The sequence below is a fragment of the Sprattus sprattus genome (assembly GCF_963457725.1).
Source record: "Sprattus sprattus genome assembly, chromosome: 9".
Taxonomy (NCBI): Eukaryota; Metazoa; Chordata; class Actinopteri; order Clupeiformes; family Clupeidae; genus Sprattus; species Sprattus sprattus.
The window spans coordinates 12,244,702-12,270,730 of record NC_137928.1 but is presented as its reverse complement, the minus strand read 5'-3'; the positions used below and the strand labels follow the sequence as shown (position 1 = coordinate 12,270,730).

At 46.6% G+C, this 26,029-nt stretch overlaps 1 protein-coding gene across 1 annotated transcript in view; it reads left to right on the top strand.

The window, feature by feature from the left end:
* LOC308369864 (neurobeachin-like) overlaps positions 1–26,029 on the top strand; it is a gene marked incomplete at both ends in the record, with an annotated part of 289,067 nt that overhangs the window by 153,252 nt on the left and 109,786 nt on the right. Inside the window, 3 exon segments of the mRNA XM_080844411.1 lie at positions 7,322–7,386; positions 9,824–9,932; positions 13,525–13,691. Of these exon segments, the coding sequence (XP_080700537.1) occupies positions 7,322–7,386; positions 9,824–9,932; positions 13,525–13,691 (341 nt within the window).

Below are 26,029 nucleotides of genomic sequence, written 5' to 3'. Positions count from 1 at the left end.
AACTAGTCACATAGGAACAATAACAACCACACACTACAGCTACTTTCTACAACATACATGCTCCCACTTAAGTTAAACCAGCCCCTTCTGAGCAGGGCAGGAGCATAAAACAGCACACTTCCCGCTACACCACCTATTACAAGCCACATAGGTGTAATAACCAACGGCTTCTACCGGAGACCCGCTTCAATGTAAGTGCACCCCCTTCCCACGCACAGTGTGATGTGAGTTACGTCCCCCTGCCTTACGTCCCCTGCCCGCTTCCTCTAATGGCAGTGCTCTCCGTCCTGTGGATCCCTGGGCCCAGGCAGCAACCCCCCGGCACCCCCCACCCCAACCCCTCGCTCCCAACCCCCCCGGCAGCTCCAGTGACAGATTACAGCCGCACTGACCTTCCCAATCTCCCGTTAAGCCTCCCTTTCAAAGGGGTCGGGCTCTCTGTGTAGCAGCTCCACGCGGGGGGATATTTAACATACCTTCTGTCAGCCATTCACTCTCATCCACTAGCATCGCCATGAGGAAGCCATTAGGGCAATGCACCCTTCTCTCTCTCTCTCTCTTTCGCTCCCATGCAGTTTGGATGTTGATGTCTGTCTCTTTTTCTTTCTTTCTTTCTTTGCGTTTTCTTTGCTTCTTTCTTTCTTTCTCTCTCTCATTCCCAGTCTCAGAAGGGGTTTGAAAATCACCCCAGATCATTGCTATAAGAACTGAGAACTCAAAGACCAGATTCTCACATTCCTACATCTCTTCTCTCTCTCTCTCTCTCTCTCTCTCTCTCTCTCTCTCTCTCTCCCTCCCCCCCTGTGAGCTGGGATCTCAGTAAGACGCCAGACACTGGCATGCCCACATTAGTTATCACGAGGGCCAGAGGCAGACTTACCGGCGGGAGGGCCTCGACACGGCCGTGAATCACGCTCTCCTCACCTCTCCTCCGTGTGTTTGAAGTCGAAGCCAAAACTTTTACCCCTGTCTTTTTTTTCCCGGTAAATTCTATATTATTTCCTCACCCCGTCACGTTCCTGCTCCTACTGTCCTGGACTTGCTGGGGTATCTGGGGGGATGGTGTCCGCCCGCCCGCCCGCCCGCCCGCCTGCCTGCCTGCCAGCCTGACCACTTGTTTCTGGATTTATTATGGAGAGGAGTTAGTCAGCAGGGCTGTTAGGAGCAGGCACACACACTCTGACACACACACACACACACACACACACACACACACAGACACACTTGCGTGCGCACCCAAGCACTCTGACACACACACACACTTGCGTGTGCGCACACACACACACACGAAGATAGCATTACGGCGGATGGTGAGGTTCCTGCCATTAGAGAGGGTGGAGGATGAAACCCAGGATTGTGTATCGATCATTCCTGGAGCCAGCGGAGCCAGAGACCCTGCAGCCTCTCTCCTGGACTCTCCTGCGTGCCCTCCATGCCCTCTCATCTGCAGGAGCCACAGACCAGCTACAGACAGTACAGACACACCATTCAGACCAGCTACAGACAGTACAGACACACCATTCAGATTAGCTTCAGATGCAATGGGAATAAATTACAGAGATGCTACAGACAAGCTAAACGCTAACACGCCATGGTGACACCACAGACTTCCCAGACATTCTCTACGGACAGAGATAACGACAAACTACAAATAGCCTGGACAAACTGCATATAGTTCAAACATGTTAGGGCAGTGGTTCCCCCCCCCTCCGAACCCCCCATTGTAATAAAATGGTCCACCAGTTGTTGAATAGCTTTTAACATTTTAAATTGAATTTCTTCAATCAGATGCCAGATAAGTATTTTATCAGTTCATTTTTGTTTTTATTTTATTTTAACAGATCTCTTGTTTAAAACGGATCAAATCTGCCTGGATCAAAAATGGTGTTATGACTGGCGATGTATCGGTGCATCGTTGGATTGGTTGGTGTAAGGCGCATGTCCATTGGATTAATATAAAGGCTAACTATCCCTATTAACATATAGGCTAAACAGAAGGCCCCAACCATATTACATAAGTAGGCAGCTCATCAACCGATAGATTATTTACAGGCTACTGTGCTGTAAGAGCACTGCCATACTTAATATGACCAGTAGTTGGTTGTTTAGGGCTCTCGTTCCAGTTCCACTCCTTGGTGGCCTGCCTCACACTTTGGGAACCAGTGGGCAAGTATGGTGGAACTATAGATGGCCTACTGACAGAGCCATCAGAAGCTCACTGTTGTTCTTGATGGGAGAGTAGGTCAGAAGCAAAAGGCAGTGTTGTTGCATGAGTTTGTAATGCCTATTGGCAACAATGTATCGATTGCCTAGAGAACAGAGCTGCTAATTTTCAGTTCTGAGTGCATATTTAATGAAAGTTTAGAACAAAAGTTAACTTAGGCCCCCACACCCCAAAAAAGAAAACTTAAAAAAAAACATCACTTTCATGAACGGCTGTAACGCTTTGAACACAGACAAGTCTTAAATATGAAAATCATTTTACACACACACACACACACCTCTCACCTGCCGCCCCTCCCCCCCACCCGTCATGTTTGATTCCGCAGCAACACATTCCCTTTGATTCGCGTGACCCTCGCGCGCGGCGGTGGAAAAACTCTCCCCCTGTCGAAGCGTAACGCTAATGTCACCCGACAGCCCGCGGCCTCGTTGCGCTCAACTTTGTTCCCGCTCCGCTCTGCAAACTGTCACTTTTATGAATAAATTAGTGATAATAATCCAACCGATATTGTTATTTATCCATCCCGACTGCAGCAAAGAGTGTGTGTGTGTGTGTGTGTGTGTGTGTGTGTGTGTGTGTGTGTGTGTGTGTGTGTGTGTGTGTGTGTGAGTGAGTGTGTCTGTGAGTGTGTGTGTGTGTGTGTGTGTGTGTGTGTGTGTGTGTGTGTGTGTGTGTATATTTGGGGGGATAGGGGTGTGTGAGCGGAGAAAGTGCCAGTGGGATGGAGAAGGTCAAACGGCTGTGTTTCATGTAACAGTTTGGACACGGGGGAAAGATCCAGCCTGGAGCCGCAGGGATTTACACACCGAGAACATCCAGATGTGGGCCCTGAGCGTGCTCAGTAGATACACACACACTCCCATACACACACACACACACACACACACACACACACACACACACACACACACACACACACACATTCACACACTCAGTAGATACAGAGAAAAAACACTCAAAAAGCTCACCATTCTGTCTGTCTCCACATACTCCCATACACGCACACACACACACACACACACACACACACACACACACACACACACACACACACACACACACACACACACACACACACACACACACACACACACACACACACACACACACACACACACACACTTCTGTTCTCTCTCTCACCCGTTCTCTGTTCCCCTCTCACTCACTGACACCCTGGCTCCCATACACACACACACACACACACACACACACACACTTCTTCTGACACCCTGGCTCCTCCTCTCTGCCTCTCACTCGCACCTCCCTGCTCTGACACATGCACGGCACAAACACACACTCTCTCTTCTTCTCTTTGTTCTTCCTCTATCTCTCTCTTTCTCTCACACATACACTTATACTTACATACACACACATTCACTGACAGGTTGGATTGAGACACTCTTGAGTCCTGTGGCGTCCGTGAAACTGTATGAATATCAAAGAGAGTGAGGAGAAGAGGTGGAGAGGTGGAGAGAGGAGGGGAGAAGAGGAGGAGGAGGAGGAGAGGAGACGAGAGAAGAGGAGAGGAGACGAGATGAGGGGAGGGGAGAGAAGAGGAGAGGAGGTGGAGGAGGATAGATGAGGAGAGGAGGAGAGAGATGAGGGGAGGGGAGAGAAGAGGAGAGGAGGTGGAGGAGGACTAGCAGCCAGGGGTTGATGGGCCTTTAACTGCCTTAGACATCCTCCTCTGAGCAGGATGTGCCATGTCAGCAGATAATGGACAGGTACTTAACAGCTCAACGGCTGGCCTGCAGTGGAGCCGCGTATAGCAATTAGCCATTATTACTATGTGTTTACAATGCATTTACTGTTGTAATCCCATAATCCAATAATGCCCAAAGTTAGCTTTGTGCTAATGGATGGAGTTACTACAGTAGTATGTAATTGTTCTTTTTATACCCCTCTGTGGTATAAAGTTCACGGAGCACATTAATAATATCAGTTTCAATACAAACATTTTTTTGTGTGTGTACAGCGTTTATTCAGGTTGCTTTTAGAATTCTAGCAGGTGTGAATCATAGGGCTTCGCTCCTTGCTTTAGAGCACCTGCAGGGGTTATTTGTTCAGGGTCATGAAGTAGCAGTCCGTGTAATCCCTCTGTTCTCTCCTGATGTTTAAGTGTAGGGGCCCTCACTCGTGTGTGTGTGTGTGTGTGTGTGTGTGTGTGTGTGTGTGTGTGTGTGTGTGTGTCTGTGTGTGTGTGTGTGTGTGTGTGTGTGTCTGTGTGTGTGTGTGTGTGTGTGTGTGTGTGGGAACCTCACATTAACACCATGAGATTAGCCAGCGTGTGGAGGTGCTCTCTCTTATCTGGACACACACTCTCTCTAGCTCCCTGAGGGCACCTCCCACGGCAGCGGCGCAGAGAGGCATGGGCCGGCTGTACATGAGGGGTCGGGTTACCGTCTGTCTGCCTGTACCTGTCAGCGTTAATTCACTCAGCATGGGCAAAGCGTTTGTCCTTCGCACAGATACCCCCCCCTTCCCCAAACACACACACACATACCCACACATACCCCTTCCCAAATCAAACACCCGCCCGCCCTTCTCCAAATCTTCCCTGTGATCCCCCTCTCCCGACATCCCCCAGACCCCCCCCCCCCCACACACACACACACACACACATCCCCCTCAGAGAGAGAAAGGAAAACATGAAACGACCTTAAAAGAAAAGTTTGTAATCTCTTCTTCCCATCTCTCAGGATTATATTGCAAAGGAGAATTCAGCTTTTTTTTTTTTTTAAATCCCCCACCCCTTCTTCCCTCTTCGATTCTGATGTCGTTCTTGTGGCCTCATCTGCTTTCATTTCCATATTTATTTTTGTCACGTGGCCGCTAGAGGAGAGCAAGCCAGGGAAGAGGTCCAAACAAGGCCGCCCGCTCACACAAATGAAGACCAGAGAGAGAGAGAGAGAAAGAGAGACAGATAGAGAGAGAGAGAGAGAGAGAGAGAGAGAGAGAGAGAAAGAGAGACAGATAGAGAGAGAGAGAGAGAGAGAGAGAGAGAGACAGAAAAAGAGAAATCCTGATGAGTTGTAGAAACATTTGGACTCCAGATGTGCTGCATTGTGTCAAGTGCCATTTCCCGGCCTGCAAGTACTTTTGTGTGTGTGTGTGTGTGTGTGTGTGTGTGTGTGTGTTTGTTTGTGTGTGTGTGTGTGTGTTTGTGTGTGTGTGTGTGTGTGTGTGTGTGTGTGAGTGTGTGTGTGAGCACTAAAGCCATAAACACCTCTTTATTTCAGTTTAGACTGAGGCTTTTGAGTAATAAAGTGTCATTGTTCTGCCGTCCTGCTCATCCAGCAGGGACTGCAGGCCTAGCTCAGCTGCATGAATCGAATATTACATGACCTTGTTGTGGATGCGGATCTCCAGGGTAACACCAAAAACAAGAGCTGGGAAATTTCATATGAAAGCACCAAGGCTATCGGTGAAGCCAGCAACCCCTAACCAATGCCACAGAGACTTTCCCCGGATTTGGTGCGGCACTCTGAGTTTAGGCGCACACAAACATACTCTGAATTGCATGCACGCACATCACATGCACACACGCTGATCCATACCCGCTATTATGCACACATACAGACACACACTTAGATACACTCTCTCTCCCCCTGTTTGGATAAATGCTGTATAGATCTGGGTAAATGTTTTACACATAGTATATTCACATACTCTTTATCTCTCTCTTGGTCTCTCTCTTTCTTTCTGTCTCCTTCCATCATATGTACACACACACATATACACACACACACACACACACACACACACACACACACACACACACATATATACACACACACAGTGTGCCTCCACTCCTCCTGAACGGCGGCCTCCTCCGTTTCCCCTCAGCTGAGGGAGTCAGCATGAGCTCGAGGTTCCCACAGTGTCTGTCTGGCCCTGGCGGCCCTCTCCAAATCCACACAAATCTTTAATCACTTCCAGAGGCTCGTTGGGAGAGGGCAAGAGAGAGAGAGAGAGAGAGAGAGAGAGAGAGAGAGAGAGAGAGAGAAGGAGAGAGAGAGAGAGAAAGAGTGCGGCCACCGCTCACCTCTCCAGAGCCGTGCCCCCTCGCCCCCACTGAGCCCCCCAGGCACACCGCCTCAGTCCCAGGCCTCTGAGCTGCTGCCGCTGGAGGACCGGGGCTGGAAGACTGGGGCTGGAAGACTGGGGCCAGGGCAGCAGAGCAGAGCAATCAGTCACTGTAGAACCAGGAGGAAATGGCTGTATTTAAGCCATGGGGTAGGAGAGGGAGGGATAGAGAAATAGAAAGCATGAAAGAAAGAAAAATGGAGAGACAAGCAGTGAGGGAGAGAGGGGTAGCGAGAGAGAGAAAGAGAGAGAAAGAGAGAGAGAGAGAGAATGAGAAGAGATAAGGTTTCATCCTGCAGCTCCATCTCTGCCATGTTTACAGATCCCACGACGCGGGATGAGAGAAGCCATTGCACGTGCAGGACAGGAGTTTCAGCTCCGTCTCGTGTCTCTAATATCCACACCATCATTCTTCCTCCTCTCCCTCTTCTCTTTCTTCTCTTGCTCTTAAAGGGGGATATGTGATCTTTAATGCACGATTCATTTTTTTTCTTCCCGACCACTGAGCTATCATGTTTACAGTGATCAGAGACTGGCCATGAGACTAGGAAGTGTCTTGCAGGGCACCGTTCAGCTGGGAATCATCATGGTGCAGAGGGAAATAAAATCTTACATCTTTATTACTGACTGGGAATGTTTCATTGAAGTGCGGCTGGTGCATTCACTCTATTAAAAACTGTTGCACTTGCAGTGACTTCACTATCTGTGTCTATTTACAAGTATTTGTAACCCCTGCTCCCCCTTTTCTTCCTTTCCTACTGTGAGGCGCATTGGGTAACCTTCGTGTATGAAATGCGCCGTACAAATATAGTTTGATTTGATTCAAGATCATTTTTTAATCAATTGAAATCGCGAGTTTGATGTCAAAAGAGTTTGATGTGAAAAAGTGGAGAAATAAAAAAAAAACTCAATATAAAAACTAATCCAAAATGAATGTTTTTTTTTTGTTTGCCACCTCTCACCTCTTCTCTGTGTTCTCTCTCTCTCTCCCTCTTTCTTTCTTTGTTGCAGGAATGGCAGAACTCCATCCAAAAGAATGCGGGGCTGGCCTTCATCGAGCTCATCAACGAGGGGAGGTAGTGTGTTTGTATACATACAGAGACAAAAATTCAGACACACACAAACGCTGTCACAAAGATAAACAGACAGATACAGATTCACACACACACACACACACACACACACACACACACACACACACACACACACACACACACACACACACACACACACACACAGCTATGATAGACTAGCCCCTGATACTGTCACATCACTCTGCATGTCCTTGTCTGTGTGCTGTGGCTCCTGTGGTGTGTGTGTGTGTGTGTGTGTGTGTGTGTGTGTGTGTGTGTGCGTGTGTGAGAGGGGGGGAGCTGGCTGGGAATGAGTCTCTGGGGCTGCTCCGAGTGCAGGCACCTGGATTAGCGCTAATCCTCTTGCCCCTGCGCGGTGCTCTCTTTAGGGGGTGGAGGTAAATACAGGCAGACAGGCATGAGAAGGGCTGTGGGAGAGCGCCGCCACGCCAGCCATCCCTCACACTCGCTCAGCCAGGGAGTGGGTGGTGTGTCTGCTCTCTCTCTCTCTCTGTGTGTGTGTGTGTGTGTGTGTGTGTGTGTGTGTGTGTGTGTGTGTGTGTGTGGGAGGTATGTGTGACTGCCTGAAAAGAAAGACTTAAGAGGAAGAGATTTTTACGATCTCTTCCTTTGAGACATTTAATTTGTTGTGTTTTTGCTTCTTTGCTCATTGTTCTTGTTCTCCTATCTCTATGTTTCTCAGTATTTCTCCATTTCTCTCTCCATGTCCACCATGTCTTTGTCTTTCTGTCCTCTCTCTCTCTCTCTCTCTCTTTCTCTGTATGGGTGTGGTTGTCTCAGGCCAGCTCAGCCTGCGTTTCCATCTGGTGACCAATCTGTCTAACCCCCCCCCCCCTCTCTCTCTCTTCCTCTCTCTCCTCCCCTATCTCTCCCACTGTTCTGGGACAAAGCCTGAGTCAGCAGAGGCTCCTGCCGCTGTCCAGGGTGCTGGCAGATCCATCATCTCTCCACCCCCCCCCCCCCCCCCCCCACACACACACACACACACACCTGCACCTGCTCCAGCTCTCTTGTTTCCCCAGCCCCAGCCCTCCTCGCAGGCTCAGCCCCATCAACCTGCTCCATCCATGGGCTAACATAGACTCAAAGATAGCCTCTTCCATATGGAAGCGTCTAATGAGTTTACAGCTGTCTGTGGAACAGTGCAGTCCTGGGTCAGTGGCCCCACCACATGGTTGTGTTTCTTTAGCTCCACTGGTAGTGAAGTGCTAACAGTCCTGGGTTCATAGAGCACAAAAAATTAAATCTGCTGCTATGTCTATTTTTTTTGGGAGATGTCTTTTTAGAAAAGTGCATTTAAATGCCAGCCCTGGTGAGTTGAAATGTCAAAGGAATTGTGTTCAAGGAAAAAGAGATGAAGTTCAAATAGAAAAAAAGGACTTTCTTTAAATGCCCTCATTTGCTAATTACTTTATACTCGTTGTTGCACTTTTATCATATACACCAGCTGTCCTTCTCCATGTGTCTGTGTGTTTCCAGCCGTTCTGCCGGAGCTAGCTAGCGATGTGCAGCTCGTCAGCTGCTCCCCTAATGAGCCGGATTGGCTCTGTCAGTCACGGGTGTCCCTGCTCCGCAGTAACACTGAGCTCCTGCTTGGGAGGAGAGAACGGGGAAGAGAGATCAGGGAGTTTTCTCATCTCATCTCATCTCATCTCAGGCAGTCGCAGCATAATTGAGAGTTTGTCAGTGGATAAAGAGGTGCTGGAGTAGAGAGTTTGGGTTAAAAGTGTGCAGTGGGTTTCAGTTGAAAATAACTCCCCTTTTATGGTGTACTGTGGACCAAATCGAGGACCTCCCACAATCTGCTCGTTAAATTAAAGTATAGAAGAATTAACGATGTGTGAAAAGGCTCATCATCTCCACGCATAATAGGCAGCATTCTGTCCCTCTCTCCAGCTCCTATAGCTATCACTGGCCTCTCATCCCAACCATGTCCTCCTGTCCCTCTCTCCAGCTCCTATAGCTATCACTGGCCTCTCATCCCAACCATGTCCTCCTGTCCCTCTCTCCAGCTCCTATAGCTATCACTGGCCTCTCATCCCAACCATGTCCTCCTGTCCCTCTCTCCAGCTCCTATAGCTATCACTGGCCTCTCATCCCAACCATGTCCTCCTGTCCCTCTCTCCAGCTCCTATAGCTATCACTGGCCTCTCATCCCAACCATGTCCTCCTTTCTCTCTCTTCCATGCTGTAAAGGTGTGTAGATGATAAGGAGTAGGGGTGTGTCATTTTTAAATATGCTTTAAAAAATATGCTATCTTTATTTGGAGTTGACCAGATTTCCAATGTGTGTGTGTGTGTGTGTGTGTGTGTGTGTGTGTGTGTGTGTGTGTGTGTGTGTGTGTGTGTGTGTGTGTGTGTGTGTGTGTGTGTGTGTGTGTGTGTGTGTGTGTGTGTGTGTGTGTGTGTGATGCTTCAGACTGCTTTGCCATGCCATGAAGGACCACATCGTACGCGTGGCCAATGAAGCAGAGTTCATCCTCAACAGACAGAGGGCCGAGGACGTCCACAAGCACGCTGACTTTGAGGTGAGAGAGCATGTGTGTTCATGAGCGTGTGTGTTCGTGAGTGTGTGCGTTCGTGAGTGTGTGTGTCCGTGAGTGTGTGCGTCCGTAAGTGTGTGCGTTCGTGAGTGTGTGTGTTCATGAGTGTGTGTGTCCGTGAGTGTGTTTGTGAGTGTGTGTGTGTGTGTTCGTGAGTGTGTGCGTTTGTGAGTGTGTGTGTTCATGAGTGTGTGTGTTCATGAGTGTGTGCGTTCGTGAGTGTGTGTGTTCGTGAGTGTGTGCGTTCGTGAGTGTGTGTGTTCGTGAGTGTGTCTCATCAAGTGCCACTCCGTGACTCTGAAGAGGGCAGCTTAAGTGTTCTCAGACGACTGTCAGAGGCACAGCGCACTATTTCATTCCACATTTTCTTTTCGTAAATGAAATGCTGAAGTCATACCATACTCTGAAGTCGTGCTCCCTCGCAACGTGACCTTGACCTATTCAACCAATGCATAGAAACTTCACCAGTAAATCACACAGGCATTAGTCTGCAATTATCCCATCCATCATGTAATGTTATCTGATATACAGTGAGAGAAGAGGGGAAATCCCTTCAGAAGCATGTGGTAAATTGGCTTTATAAATCAGCAGAAGCAACAGCTTTGGTCCTTGATGAGCTGTTCCAATCTGCACAGCACTCAGCCTAATAAAGCGATGATCCCAATGGAGATCGGGGATATGGGAATGTGGAAAATCACAGAGGGGGGGCAGGGGATATAGGGTGGTGGTGGTGGTGAAAATCTTGTGAAAATCCAGCGTCAGAAACACCCACTGGGGAGTCCCATCCCCCTCCGGTCCTAATCCCACTCCCTATGTGTCCCTGCAGGATTAGGGCGCCAGCATATGAGCCTGATAGGCCCAGATTTAATAACCGAGCTGGGGTTGATATACTTGGGATTAATCTTTTTTTTTTAGTTGCTCTCATTGGGCTATAAGCCTCTCCCCACCAATTAATGAGTTAACCTCCTGGGATGCTATTTACCAGCCAGTCCGAACCCATTAGGCTTTTTTTTTTTTTTACCCCTACCATACAAGGGATGGGGGTAAAACCACTCTCATTAGAGGGTATTAGGGGTCAGATGCTTGTAAAACCTTTTGTTGTGCAGCTACATAGTGTGTAATTACATTGAGCGTGAGATTGGAAGCCTTTTAGTGACTCAATTCTGCAGCGAGGGTGAGTGGTTGGAGAGCTTCAGGCTAAACTATACAGTTTAGCCGCAGCGTATGTGGGATTGTGGATGTTGTAGTCTGATGTGTGCTGACTATGTGTAGGACCTGGTCAGTTTGTGAAGAGGACGCCATTAACGTGAAGTATGTGTTCACAGCATATGCTCCTGTCGGACACTGAAGTATGTTTTTATGTGATGGAGTATACAGTCATATGCAAACACAAACACACACACACAGCCATACACTACACACACACACACACACACACACACACACACACACACACACACACACACACACACACACACACAAACACACAGACAAACACACACACACACACACACACACACACACACATACACACACACAAACCCACTGTGTTAGTAGGCCATGTATCTCGGCAGTGATGGGTTTCTTATCTGAAGGCAGCACCCTTCCAGTGACCGTTAGTTTGATGCAGCGCTCTCGAGCATCCTTGAACCTGCCCCGATAAGTCGGCTGCGATGTGTGGTGTCACCGACACACTCACCTGGCCCTCATTCATCTGTCTGCTTGTAGGGCCATAGACAGCCAGCAATCCTCATCCAGCTGAGCAGCCAAACCCCCACCCTTCCCCTCCACCCCCCCACCCCTCCCTTATCCCTGCACCCTCCAGGTTATTACCACACTGGCCCCTAAGATTGAAGATGTGGAGTGCAGATAAGACATTTTTACAATTAAGTTGGTGTCAGTGTGCCAAACCTCATATCCCAGCCTCTCTCTCTCCCCCCCCCCCCTCCACTGCAAGCCCCGCTCTCAGAAGTGATAAATAACGTTTGATATTTGTCAGACGGCGCGTCACATGGTAACGGGAGATGACACGTGGAGATTGAGTTATCCGGCTGGCTTGAGGAATACTCAGCCATACCGTATCTGACAGAATTCAAATATAAGGCAGGAAATTCAATTAGCGGCTAGCCTCTGTTAGCAAATTAGATTTTGAATATTAGCGCGAGCTCCCACCCCCGGGGGCCGCACAGTAAGACAATCTTATTTTAGCAGGCAAGATAAAGTCAGATGCAGCTCGCAGCGATGCCTTTTTAGTCAGGGAGGGGGAGGGGTGGGGTGTGTGGGGAAAGGGGGAAGGGGGGGTTAGTCTATGCAGTTCCGACATGCAGGGCTTGTCTTGGTTTTCTTGTTTCATGCTTTTAAGTGGGAGAATGTGGGCCGGTGCTATTTATAGAGCTCCTCACTGCAGTGCTTCCCTCAGTAACCTGTGTCCTTAATTATATATATCCCATAATATATCCCAGATTCATCAGCTGACAGATGAGCGACTCTCGCCATAGAGTTATTTTCACCGTTTTTAAAAGAAAATAGCATCAGATCAGATAGATGTCACTTTATGTGACTTAAAAAGGCTTTATTTGTGTTGTCATTACTCTCCAAAGATATGACAATTGCGTTGACGTATTTGCCAGAGATTTAAATGTGATCATCAGAGGTGGAATTTGCAGTGTCTCATACAGATACACATCTGTGGTAAACTGTCTAAATGTAATCTAACAACTCAAAACACCTTGCATCACATTCAATCTATTCAAAATGTTTATTATCACTCACTATTTAGTAGTAAATGGAGGGAGCGGGTTAAGCTTCTCTTTCCTGTATAGTGTCTTCGTGACAACACTCACTGTAAACATCGTTACACAAAGTAAGTCAAATTGGATCGACTTGCATTAATCCCAAGCTCAGGCCTTAAGCAGACAGCCTGGTGTTTCCCCTCACTCTGGTTGGCTCCACCGTATGTCTGGTGGCCTACCCAGCTCCCAAACGACTGACCAACACACCAGCCCTCCTCTCTGTTGTTCATGTGACCTGTATGATGTCCCACTCACTCACAAGAGCGCTGGGCATCAGGCCCCTGTGACTGGTCCCGATGTATGGTTCACACGGTAGCACCACCATAATGGTCTTTCCAGAGAGGCTGGGGCTCGCTCTCAAAGCAAAGGTTTCCTCACTTTCACCCAATGAATATGTCCAACCGTATTAGAGGCAAACCTAATAAGCTAGTTTGGAATATATGTTACAAAAACATGTCATTAGTGTGTCTCTAATAATGCTTAATGTCATCAAACTTTTTTATTTTGTAACTAGAGCAATGCCCTTGGCTCTCACTAAAGCACAAGGCAGACTTGAAGGTCTTGGCAGTCACATCTGTGGCTTTTTTCTGAAAATGAACAGGCACCGTTTTAAGAGTTGTCACTGACTGAGTCAGTCTCAGTTACATCAGTCAGAGGAAAGACCATAATATTGTCCACATCATTTATATTGTCCAATTCTTTAAATTCTTACATCCATATATTGCTCATTTGCACGTTCATTCATTAATCTATTCTTTCATTCTGTCTATCCCTTCTTTTTTCAGTCAAACTGCGCCCAGTATGCTGCTGACCGGAAGGATGAAGAGAAGATGTGTGACCACCTGATTGGTGCCGCCAAGCACCGTGACCACGTCACGGCCAATCAGCTCAAGCAGAAGATCCTCAACATCCTGACCAACAAGCACGGGGCCTGGGGTGCCCTGGCTCAGAGGTAAGAGGCGGTTGTGGTGGTAGGGCATTAGTCGTGAGCAAGAGCCAGTTGCGGTGTGTCTCGTCTGGGCAGTCCTCATACGGCATTTAGCACCAGAGAAGGGTCGAGACCACCTTGTCTGGCTTCTGGGTGAGTCTTGACTCCTGTCAGGCCTGTCTTTCCCCGGAGCCACACTTCACCCAACTCCAAGGCCCACAGACAATATCACTAAATTGGGCTGTTGCCGCATTGTCCCCGTCATGTCCATGGAGACCCTTTCAGCTATTTTTCCCAGCCCAAGACCTCACCCCAAATGGCTGGAAATACAATTACCACACTGGGGCAGTGGGACCCCCTCACACACCACTGTCTGATGCATTGATCCTGCTGACGGCTCGTGTGAGAAGGGGGTGTGTGTGAGCGAGCGTCTGTACGTGAGTGTGAGTGAGAGTTTGTGTGGTTTTGTTTGTGTGTGCCTCGTGTGTATAATGTGTGGTTTTGCATTTAAGTCGCCCTCGAAGCAGACGCAGGCATTTGTCCTCTCACTCACACGTTAGAGCACCTGGTGGCTGTTAGGGGGCTCCCGACGGGCCTAGTTAGAGCAGCTCGGTCTGCCTTTCTCCACTTCCCACTGAGCCCCTCTAAAACACACACCCTCTCCCTCTCCCCTCTCCCTTCTCCCTCTTCCCTCTCCCCTCTCCCCACTCCCCACTCCCCACTCCCAGGGCCGGCTCCAGCAGTACCCTTCCACCCCTTCCGCCCAAAAGCACACACATCAGACAGGCCTTATCAGCCATCTGAGTGGCAGGGATTAAGCTAACAACGCTTAGCGACTGGACAGAGTAAACTCCGAGACACATATTGTAAATAAATGAAACGTGACCACAAAAAAAAAAAAGAAGGGAATAGAGGAGAGAAAAGACAGTACATTTTTTTTGGGGGGGGGGGGGGGGGTTGGGGGGTGAATGTCCAGCCATGCAAGTGGCAGTTAGCGGCGGGCCGTCCTGACTGCTGTTTGGAAATGTTTCTAAACACAACCGCTAAAGAGTGGCTTCTGGACATAAATCAGGCTGCCATGACATCTTAACACAGCTGTCAGTTTCCCCGGGCTTGAGAAAGTCCAGGAGTCGGCGTGGTGAAGGACTCACCACCCCCAAAGAAAATGCTGCTTTTTACCCCCCTGTTTTACCCCCCTGTTTTACCCCATTTCCCTTCCCATCCCATATCCTTTTCCCCTCTCTTGCGCGGCACAGACAGACAACCACAATCACTGATTTGCCTTAACAAATTTGGTTTGAGTCACTGCAACCCCTGGCTCTTATTTTAATCTGTGATTTTTGGACGATGTAAACACAATGCAGATGGGCAGTCGTTGGTTCCATTAGAGGTTTGTTTACCCACATCGATGGAAAACACACTCCCTCTCTCGCTGCCACTGGGCAGACGTCTGTACCCCCCCACCCCCCCTGTATCATTCGGTTTCATGTCTGAAAAGACAGCCCTCTGATTGGTGCTTCTTTATTGAGTCTAACTTCAAATCAATTTGTGCCAGCACATATTGAGTTTTGTTTGCGATGTTTTCCAGTCTTGCAGATCCACTGCGGAACCTGTTTGTATTTTGTTCTGATTTATCTCCTGATTGGATTTACTATGGCAACAAATGGGATTACTACTTCAACCACAGCGTTGCAAACCACTTTAGAGTTTTTTGTGTCCTTTTGCATGCAGTTCTACATTAATATAGAAAGGAATTGTCATACTGAGAAGAAAACAAACTTTCCTAACATGGTAACGGTTAGAGTAAGGGAACTCTATTTTTGTCCCTCTGGCTGTTCTTCCCTAATTGCACGTTGCTCTGTATACCCTCATAATACAGGAGGTGACTAATGTTAAAGACCACAGCGCTTATTCTCATGTGCAGCATAATGTCTGAAGGCTTAAGCCAACCTCTCCCTTTTGATTGTGACCTGAAATATAAATAATGGAGAATATGTATATATGTGAATAATATATTCTGTTTGGCATTATAACACTGCTCTGCGGAGCATGTGCCACCCTTGGGAGAGTGTTTCAGCGCCGAACAGTCCCGTGTCCCTGCACCCTCGTTTGATCTCGCGGCGTTTTAGATATGTATCAGGTGTGGGGTATTTTTAATCTCTTCTGTAGTCAGCGACCAGTCAAGTTGCGCCCTCCTCCTCACCCGCGACTTTCAAAGAAGTCGACGTCAAGCGTCACTCTCCTCTTGCCTCCGCTGCTTAGAAAACACCCTTTTATCCCCTTACCCTGCGGAGCGTGTCACATACCTACAGACACTCACACACACACACACACCCATGCACACAGCCACGCATGCACACACACACACACACGTACACACACACATACACACACATTGACTTGCACACCAGCACGTGTGAGTGTGTGTGCATCCTCTTGCCTTTGCTGCTTAAAAAATGCTTCGCTGCTTTCATCCCCTTAGCCTTCTGAGCGTGTCACGTACCTACAGACACACACACACAGGCATGTCTGCATACACACACACACATACACACACACACACACACACACATACATACACACACACACACACACACACACACACACACACACACACACACACACACACACACACACACACAGGCATGTCTGCATACATACACACACACACACACACACACACACATACACACTTGCACATGACTGTGTGTGTGTGTGTGTATCATAAAAGAGGAATGGAATCGCAGCCTCTACAAAAATATATCGGATTGAGTTCTTGCTACCACATTTTACTTATTCAAATATTTATAGAAACCACCTCAGAGGCATAAACATTTGCATTGAAACAAAAGGTTATTGAGTTGGGGGTCCCTCATTGTAAATTATACGGCAAAACTTCCAACAAATTCAAATTTAATGGCAACCTGCTGGAGAAGAAAAATGATGCAATATGTTCATGAGCTCTAGGCGCTGTTGCAGCCGAGCAGCTTAGTCTTATTCAATGCTACATTAACTTTTCCATTTATGCTCGCCTGTGTAAAATATAAAGCCCTCAAGCATTTTGAAATGGCTGTCTATTTTTCAGTGCGTGTCTCTTTGTCTGTGTGTGTGTGTGTGAGTGAGTGTGTGTGTGATTGCATGTGTGTGTGCTTCTCTGTGTACGTGCTGATCGAGTGTCTTTGTGTCGGGCTGAATATGCGTGTGTATTTTTCCCCCCTGCCTATGTGTATGCACGTCAGTCGTTCTCTTCGTCTGTGTTTTTCAGACCATGAATGCACACAAATTGCATTTCCTTTTTCCCCCCTCGCTTCACTGCAGTCTACGGACGCATGTGAACAGATATTGATACGTTGTGTGGTTAAAAAAAAAGAAATAAAGAGAGAGAGCACACTTTCGTCAGCTCAAATACAATGCAATCGAAGCGTAAACGCGGCCTGCCCCTTCCTTCCTCTCCTGTTTGAAATCAGACTCAGGAATGCTTTTGCGTAAGAAACCCTCTCTGCTGATTGATCGTGTTTGACCTCACACTGGACCCACCAACGTAACTGGGTCCTGGCCACCGTGTCACGTCGAGCTATGGGAGCGCGGTGCGTTCGGAGACATCTGTGGGTTGTTATAGAGGAGCGGCGGCCCCCTCTTCTCCCTGCTGCGCCGCGGCCCTTTCCCGAGCAGACGCGGAGCAGGAGGGGATTGTGTTTCAGCAACATTCCCGGAGTGCTGTGCCTCTTTCTGTCTCTTTCTCTCTCTCTTCTCTCTCTCTTCTCCTCTCTCTCGCGCTCTCTTCTCTCTGTTGCTTTCTTCTCTCTCAAGCGTTAGAAGAATAAGAATAAAAAAGCTTAACCAGGCTTGCGTCTTCTCATTTTGCTCGTCACTATCAGGTGGAGAGATGCCTCTTTCTGTCTCTTTCTCTTTCTCTTTCTCTTTCTCTTTCTCTTTCTCTTTCTCTTTCTCTTTCTCTCTCTCTTCTCCTCTCTCTCTTCTATCTTCTCTCTGTTGCTTTCTTCTCTCTCAAGCGTTAGAAGAAGAAGAATCAAAAAAGCTTAACCAGGCTTGCGTCTTCTCATTTTGCTCGTTGCTATCAGGTGGAGAGATACAGCAAACTAAAACCCACACCTCCAAATAGAACAGGCCGAACGGATGGATGCTCACCGACCGACCGACCGGATCATACTTCACGCTCGCCCGATGATGAATGTCCCAGTTATCAAGTCGACGTCCGAAAAATCAATACATCTCAAATTGAAACAGTATAGGGTTGTATTGATCCACGCGTCTAAATCAAAACGAGGGGCCCTTTGATGTGTCTCCCCTGGACAGCTCCCTGCCCGGTAATGACACACTATCAATTTTAGCTTGACGCTGATAAATCAAGTCGAAAATTAGATGTCAGAATTTCTCCCGTGTCCAGGGAGTGATTTTCCTTGCCCTCTCTTCCCCTTTCCTGTTGACCTTTGACCCCGGTCGGCGGATTATAAAGTTCAGCCTCGTCAAAAGAAGGGAGAAGGAGATGTCAGAGTGGAATTGATTTAAGAATAATGCATGGGAACTGAGAAAAAATGTCAGAGAGGGCTTTTCATAAACGTTCTTGAGCCTATTATCTAGACATCAGAAACGTCCTTTATGTCACCTATGAGGAATGCATTGCGCAGAGAGGGATTTAAATGTTTCTGTTCTGTTTTGACATTTTATTATTTTCTTTATTTTCCCTGTACATATGTTCTTATTCATGAGAACTGCGGAAGAGAGGTGTCCTATTCGTGTGCGTAGTTTTATTAATGCACATTGTGATTTGAAGCACAGAGGAATAGCTATGATGACAGAAAACCTGAAAGATTGCCAAAGCAGTATAGTCATACTAAAGGAAATAAAGGAAAAATGTAACATTTCATTGGTTGTCATAAATGGTCTGTTAACCACTGGATGCTACTGTATATATTATATAGCATATATCTATCTTGAATCTACATTAAGCCTAGGCCTGTAGATCCCAACTTTGAAGTCGTGATGAAATTCAGTGATGATACCTTAAGTCATAAGACACCATTTGAGTGGCGTATGTGTGTGACAAGACAACCATTCCAAGCCATTCCAAGCCAGTGTCCATTCAGCCCCCCAACGCCTCCCCTACAGGTAGTAATTGCTGCTGTGTGGGCCTTCCTAACTACGAAATAAAGAGTGTAAAACAGGACGGGAGCGAACAGGGACCAAGTGAACAGGGCGTCCTTTCCTTACCGGCTGTCCCCTTTCGACGGACGTCAGTGGCATCACTCGCCCCGACAGCTGACAAAGTCCCCCCCCCCCAACCCCTCTACTCCACCCCTGCAGCGGGGACCTTAACTTAACCTGACGGGGGGTATCGATTGTCAACATTTCTCCCATATAATTACTTTTTTTTTTGCTCCAGCGAAAGGATGAGAGGAAAAAAAGAGCATCAGCGTGCAAGAGACAGAGCGAGAGAGAGAGAAGAGAGAGAAGAGAGAGAGAGCGGTGGCATGTATTGATCTTTTGCAGGGGCAGCACTGGAACAGCCGTTTCTCTTGACTAACAGCGAGTTCCATCTCGCAACACGTGATGAATGGCAAGAGTCGGCACGTCGGATAATAACTCGGTGATGGGATGAAGCTTTTTTGGTCAGATGCAACCTAGCTAAGCAGTCCTCTGCCGGTCGCACTTGAAAGGGTTATCAATTCTAATACCGGTACACATCAGAGCGAGAACAAGAGAGAGAGAGAATGAGAGAGAGAGAATGAGAGAGAGAAAGAGAATGAGAGAGAGAGAATGAGAGAGAGAGAGAGATAGAGAGAGAGAGAATGAGAGAGAGAGAGAGAATGAGAGAGAGAGAGAGAATGAGAGAGGGCTGAATGGGTCTCCTTGAGCTGTTTGCCTCAGCCCATTAGAGCTCAAAGAGACTCCAGCCCCCACAGGAGCGCAGGGGGCTCACGGTCCCTGGGAGGAGGATGGAGGATGGAGGATGGAGGAGGAGGAGTGTTTGATGAACCTGTCCCTGGGCACGCTACAACAAAGGAGCATGATGCAAATGGATATGATGTATGGGGATGCTGGCGAATGGCTTTGTGTGGGAGGAGGATTTGAGGAGACTGACTTGCCTGCTGCATCTGTTGGGGTGTGTATGTCACCACCATGCCACATCCCTGTGCGAGGCCTCTGGCATCCTCCGATGATGACTACCCCCCCCCCAATAGGTGTGAGCTGGTCTGGAGAGATGCCTTGCAGAGTACCATACCAAGTAAACTGGTACATTTGGCCTGGTTTCATTCTGTGTGTAAAAATTGAATTCTCCTTATCCAAACCATCATTTAATGAATTAATGAAGCGGACCAAATCGCTTGATCTGTTCTACGCACCAGCAAATTGCTGCATACGTGGTTAGTGTTTAGTGAAGGCCCTATGTGCTGAAAAGCAAATATCCTCAGATGCATTTTGGCTTGGTGAAGGTTTGGCTGATGAGGATGGTTCACAGGATGCTAAACTTCTCCTGCAGATCTCGGGAGGCGCAAAAACCCCTAAAGAGCCCCGATCCCTTTGTTCTCACGTCCGTTCCTCTCACTCTGTCACCCACCTCTCATTTGTTCTTGACCTCCACCAGGCTCTCTCCCCGGGGGCGTTGTTAACCTTGCAGCCTCACGCTAATTATCTTTGGAAAGAGCCCCCGTTTGCGCAGTCATCAATTTCACAGGGAGAGAGAGAGAGAGCTGGGTATCCCCACTCCGCAGAGCCCCAATCCTGGTGAAAGATGGAGGGTCTTGATGGGGGCCCCGGTGGCGGTACGTTTAGGTGACGTGCAGGCTGTGTGTCACAGATAGCTGGCCTGGCTGTGGCCCTGTCTCTGTCCTTCACCCCTTGCAGACATGGCTGTCCCCCTCTGAGGGGTCTGTGTAGCTTGCCCAGTGCTGTCTGGAGGTGGTGGTCTGTGGTGGTCTGTGGTGGGTGCTCACAAAGCCTCTCTTTGTTCCGCTCCTATGTGCCCTTCCTCTCTAATGAAGGGTGTGGGACTGAGGACGGGGGGGGGGGGGGGGGGGGGGGAGTAATCCAGAGTACAGCTCTGTAGCGGACTGCACTATTCGCACTGACCCATGCTCCGTGTTAAATCACGCTATTATAACATTTAGCCCGCTGAAGGCTTTTAGGTCATTTTTGCAAAGGATGTAATGCTGAAGTAGTCGAGTGTTGGATTTACTTTTTCTTCCCCCCTTTGCTTGCCAAGTAATCATGAAAAGGTCTACACATGGGGGCCCAAGCCTAGAGAAAGTCTTCACATTACTCTCATTGTGAGTCTGCGACATGGAGAATTAGAACCAGGAAACTAACGCCTTTGATCGCTGAGGACCAGGTTTTGTACAGTAAATCAGTAAAAAAATACAGGTTTTTTTTCTGCACCCTCTGAAATGAGCTGTGTGGAAATGACCGCATTTGGTCTTCAAGTCAACAATTGTATTGGGCTTTGCAGACTCATCAATGGGCTTGTAAAGGCTCACTGCGTTGTCACATGTTGGCAAGTTAAATAGCCCGTGATGCATAGAGTAAAGAAGACACAGATCAAAGTCATTTTGACCACTTCCTGCACTTGCTGTTAATGGGAGCAGGCTGTGGATGGGCTGCTTTTAAAATTGCCATGCGTTAAAAAAGAGAAAATGATAATATGATATTTGGGTGAATATGTGGATTTGATTTGATTTTTTTCAATTTATACTTTGAAAAATAAGATCTAACTCACATTTTCAAACATGTGTTTCCCAGTTACACGGATCGAGAGAGGGTTTGATATGGGAGTTGATTGGCTGTTTCCTTTTGTCCGTTCGTGCTGAATCATGCACCATGTGTGTGTGTAAAAGACTTTAGTCATCGCCCCCAAAGCCGGCGTGTTAATAGAAAACGAATCATGTCATTGAGTGAGAGATGAGACCTTACACTCGAAACATAGATGAAACAGATGTGTACTAGTGACCCTTGTTGACTGTCGTGGGTTGCACCTCCCTTAATGGCAGATATTAACTTTAGCCCTTTAGCCATGTGTCAGTCGACTTACTCCATCCTGGGACGATTGCAAAAAAAAAGATGGCCGTGACCATCTACCAAATTGCATGTATGATGGATTGCATTCGAGTCTGAAAAGGAAATTCTCCCAAACAACAGCAGGCACATAAATCTGTCCGTCGCTTGAGGCCACCATAGATTCACTCCGGCTAAACGTCTGTCTGCATTGGCAGCTTCGGCGGGGAGAGAGGGGGCATTTGTTCTCAGATTGACTTCGTTTAAGAGGGGACGGCAGGGTGTGTGTTTAGTGTCAGAGCCGGCGCAGGACACAAGGCAGGGCGCCCGCCACATCACAGACGACTGTGTGGCCCTGATGGAAACCAGTTCCCCGCTGTCCCTCTTTAAGCCGTGCGCCCTCCCCGCTCCCCTGATTACGGGCATTTATTCTAATTGAGCCCCCATTTGTGTCTGAAGGGGAGGCATTTAAGGGGAATATAATGGTGTCTTATTGGATTCTGTCTTCCTTTTTCCTGTCCCTCCCCCCCCCCCCCCCCCCCCCCCCCACCAACCACCACCACCACCCGTCTTTCAATAGAAGTCTCTGTGAGGATAAATTGGAAGTTTCTCAAAACATCAATGATGTGCTGAAAATACACAATGACCTCAGACGACTAAGTTCTCCTCTGGGTCTCTTGGACCTCTGTCAACTCTCAAATGCACCGCAGAGATGCAGCATTGCCGAGCCGTTACAATAACAGGCTAATAACGATTTTGAAATGTTTGTTGGCTTCTGCTCTTTATTGACTTATAGATCCATATTAGTAGACCTAAAGTCTGGGCCATATCCAGGATGGGTATTTCCTCTAAAGCCACTGATGCTGTTTGCATGCAAGTAGGCTATTTTACTTGAGATTTCGATCATTTGGGTGTACAAGCTAGGCCTAATGTCATGCAGTTTCTTTAGTCCTTGGCTTGCCTAAGAAACAGATCTATAGTATTCTGTCTAAACATTTATGGTCTCTTTCTCTGTTCTTTTTGTTCTCTGTGGGTTCTTACCATCAATACTGTTGCTAGTTTACTGTAAGGTAGGATATCGAGAATACAGGTATTTTTTATTATAAAGTAAAAGTACTAAATAGTTTTCATTTTCAGAAGCTTTGCTGCATGATTAAGTAAACACTTTATCTAGCATCAAAATATAATCTCAGAGTATGAAGCTCGATAATTAATAAAGGTTAGCCTACATAGTTGTTAGCTATCTAGAACAACACACTTGCTTGAGCCAAACATTATTGCAGGCTAACGTTACTAAATAAAACAGGGCCTACTGTACGGTTTTTAAACATAATACAGTGTGAACTATGAATGTCATATAGCCTCCCCTGAATCATGACCATTGTGTGGATATTAAACATGTTTGGTACTGTAGCCTATACTCTGGATACAGAAAAAGGGTGCTAGTATGGAACCTGTTAAACAAATAATGTTATTTTGATCATGGCTTTCGTATCACGGAATATGATATGCTGCCAGTTTACGAACAATCCACCTACTGCCTACGTGCACCCGCATTCTTTCAACTCTCACATGCAGACACGAAATAACAAGTGGTAACACTTTATTTCACTAAGTATCCAAAAAGCATTATAAACACATTTATAAATATCATATTTTGAATATTCTGTAACCTTTCATGCATGTGTTTACAACACTATGGATACTAGGGTTAGGAACACTCGGATGAGAAATTCTCAACCACTGGATTTTTCATTCAGTTGTATTTAGCTTCAAATTTTATTTTCAAATATGAATATGAGCAATGTACATGATCACGTAGACCAATGGGGCAATCTTTTGGAGACTGAGAGACAGACCAGCCTACTACTAAGTCCCCAGTCTCCTTCATCTCTGTACACCTGTGTCGAGTGTAGGGACGGATTTGTGTCTCTCACAGGCTGGAGTTCATACAGGCCCTGTCAGTGCGACGGCAGAGATGCAGATACATCGCCCTCTGGCCAATACAAAGCCAGTATATCACTCAGGAGCCCCACACCCTCACCCCCACCCCCACCCCAAACTAGCCACTCTCTCTATTTTTAAAAGCTTTATATTTTCATATGAAATTGTTATCCGGCCTTTTATCTTTCACTTTACTAGTTTATCTTAAATCATAGCCTCTAGGATTTTTTTAACTGCCTTTTATAAACCAACCACATTCCCCACGGACTGGAGGTGCTAAATCTTACACACACGCATTGATATATGTACACGCATACACACACCACTCACCATATACTGGAGTAGCATTTAAAGAGGAAGGACAACAGAGACACTTTTTTCCACCTCTTCTTTTCTTTAACACATTTATCGTGGCACACTTAGAGAAGCTGAGAGCAAGGCGGCCTGTAAATAATGCTCTGGCATGTCTCCCAGCTGATAGTTTGGGTTATCTGCCCCTGGAAAATTAGCTTTTAAAATGCAGTTTGAAATCCATTTGGGTGATTGATGGCTGTTGTGACTAATAAATTTGAGCCGCTTTCCAGAGCCCCCATGACCCTCCTCCTTCCATCCTTTATGGCTGTCACGGAAACCCGCAGTCGCCGGGGGAGACGGAGACAGAGGCTGGGGAGGCTAATTCCGTCTCGGTGATTGCCATGGAGATGAACACGCTGTCGGCGGCCTTGCTCCGGAGGATATTGATGTATTGGGATTTGAAAGCATGTTTTGTCCATCGACGTGGCTCATATTTAGAAACAAGGCTTTTTGCTGGTTTACACAAAGCACACATAACACCCTCTAACGTAATAACTTCCCACAAATGTTATAACGAATTTCCCACAAATGTAATAATTATTTTGTTTGGATCAGGAAGTTATTAGATGGTGAAATTACTTGATTACATCAAATGTAATGAATCACTGATATAGTGAAATTCTATCTGTTATGTCAGTTGAAAAAACATGTTTTTTCACAAGTCATCACAGTCTTATTACATTTCCTGACCCCTTTCTTAAGATACTTTTTAAGACTGATTGAATGTAAGTTACTTTCCACACATTATACTGCATTGTCTTTAGATTCTTGAATTTTCTACATGAGCATGAAAATCAATATTTACCGATTACATTCAACCCTCCTATTATAACAGCTATTACAGGTTTCAGTGTTTATAATTACTCGTGTAGAATTCAACCAAATAGGTGTTTGCGAGTCATCAAATGTAATCTCTCTCTAGCACCCCCAGTAGGCCATATGCATTACAAATGAGTGTAAAATGTTAGAATGAAAACAGGTCAAACTATGATTCAGTCCCCCAAAATAGCACCAGTGTTGTTTTTAGACAGTTAAGATTATAATATTTATGAAAAAAAAGAAAATCTTATTATAAATCCAATTGCCACCTTTTTGAATGAATCAATTATTTGAATGTTGTAGTTCTATGAATACACCTTTTCACCAGATAAAGTAGAATATGTAAGGAATAATCCACTATGGGGTGTGCATTTATGAAAAAGTAACGCACATCTTTTTGTAGACAAATGGCTCCTAATTTGAACCTTGGGAAGTGTCAGCCGTTGTGATGCTTGAATACAGCAGCTCCATCAGAGTTGTTTTTGCCAGCCTGTCTCTGCTTTACCAAGGTTGTTTTTTTCCCCCAGCAAAGTGTTTTCCACTTGTGGTCGATCTATATAATACATTATCTGAGCTAGAGCGTTCTCTTAATCTTCAAATGTTATTTAGAAATGCCATGGTATAAACTTCACATGCTAATATAATAAAGGTGGACACAAGAGATGCAGTGGTATTACCAACGTGCTAATGCTAATCCTATTGCCTTTTGTCTATTTTTGAGCTAATAGTTGTCACCAGAGGCTAGGCTAGGTCACATTTTGACGTGCTAAGGTCTAAATATATTTTAAAAAACAAAAGATGAGTCAAAAAATTGTGTTTGGGCTGACTAATTTATAGCACACTGAGTGAGACAGAGCAGCTCAAATAGATTTTTCTTCATAATTATGGGTTATATTGAGGCATTATTTTTTATAGCAGGTACACTGAATGTGATAAAAAAAAAATGTTTTAGGTGATTTTAAGATAGATGAACAGCTCTGGAGTTTCATCTCCAATGTCTATCATATTACAGTGTTTGAATAGTTTCGGGTCACTATGACCCAAGGAGAATCAGAGGGTTAAGTTCAAGTTTTATTTAGAAAACCAACAATTTCCTCTGGGTGTGTTGACATTGTGTCGTCACCAGCTAAACTGGTATTGTGGAATTCAGCACTATTGGGACTGGGTTGTGCGGCTTTTGGGGTGTGCGGCTCCTTAATGGCTTACCACATTGATTAAAGAAAATTGAAAGAAAT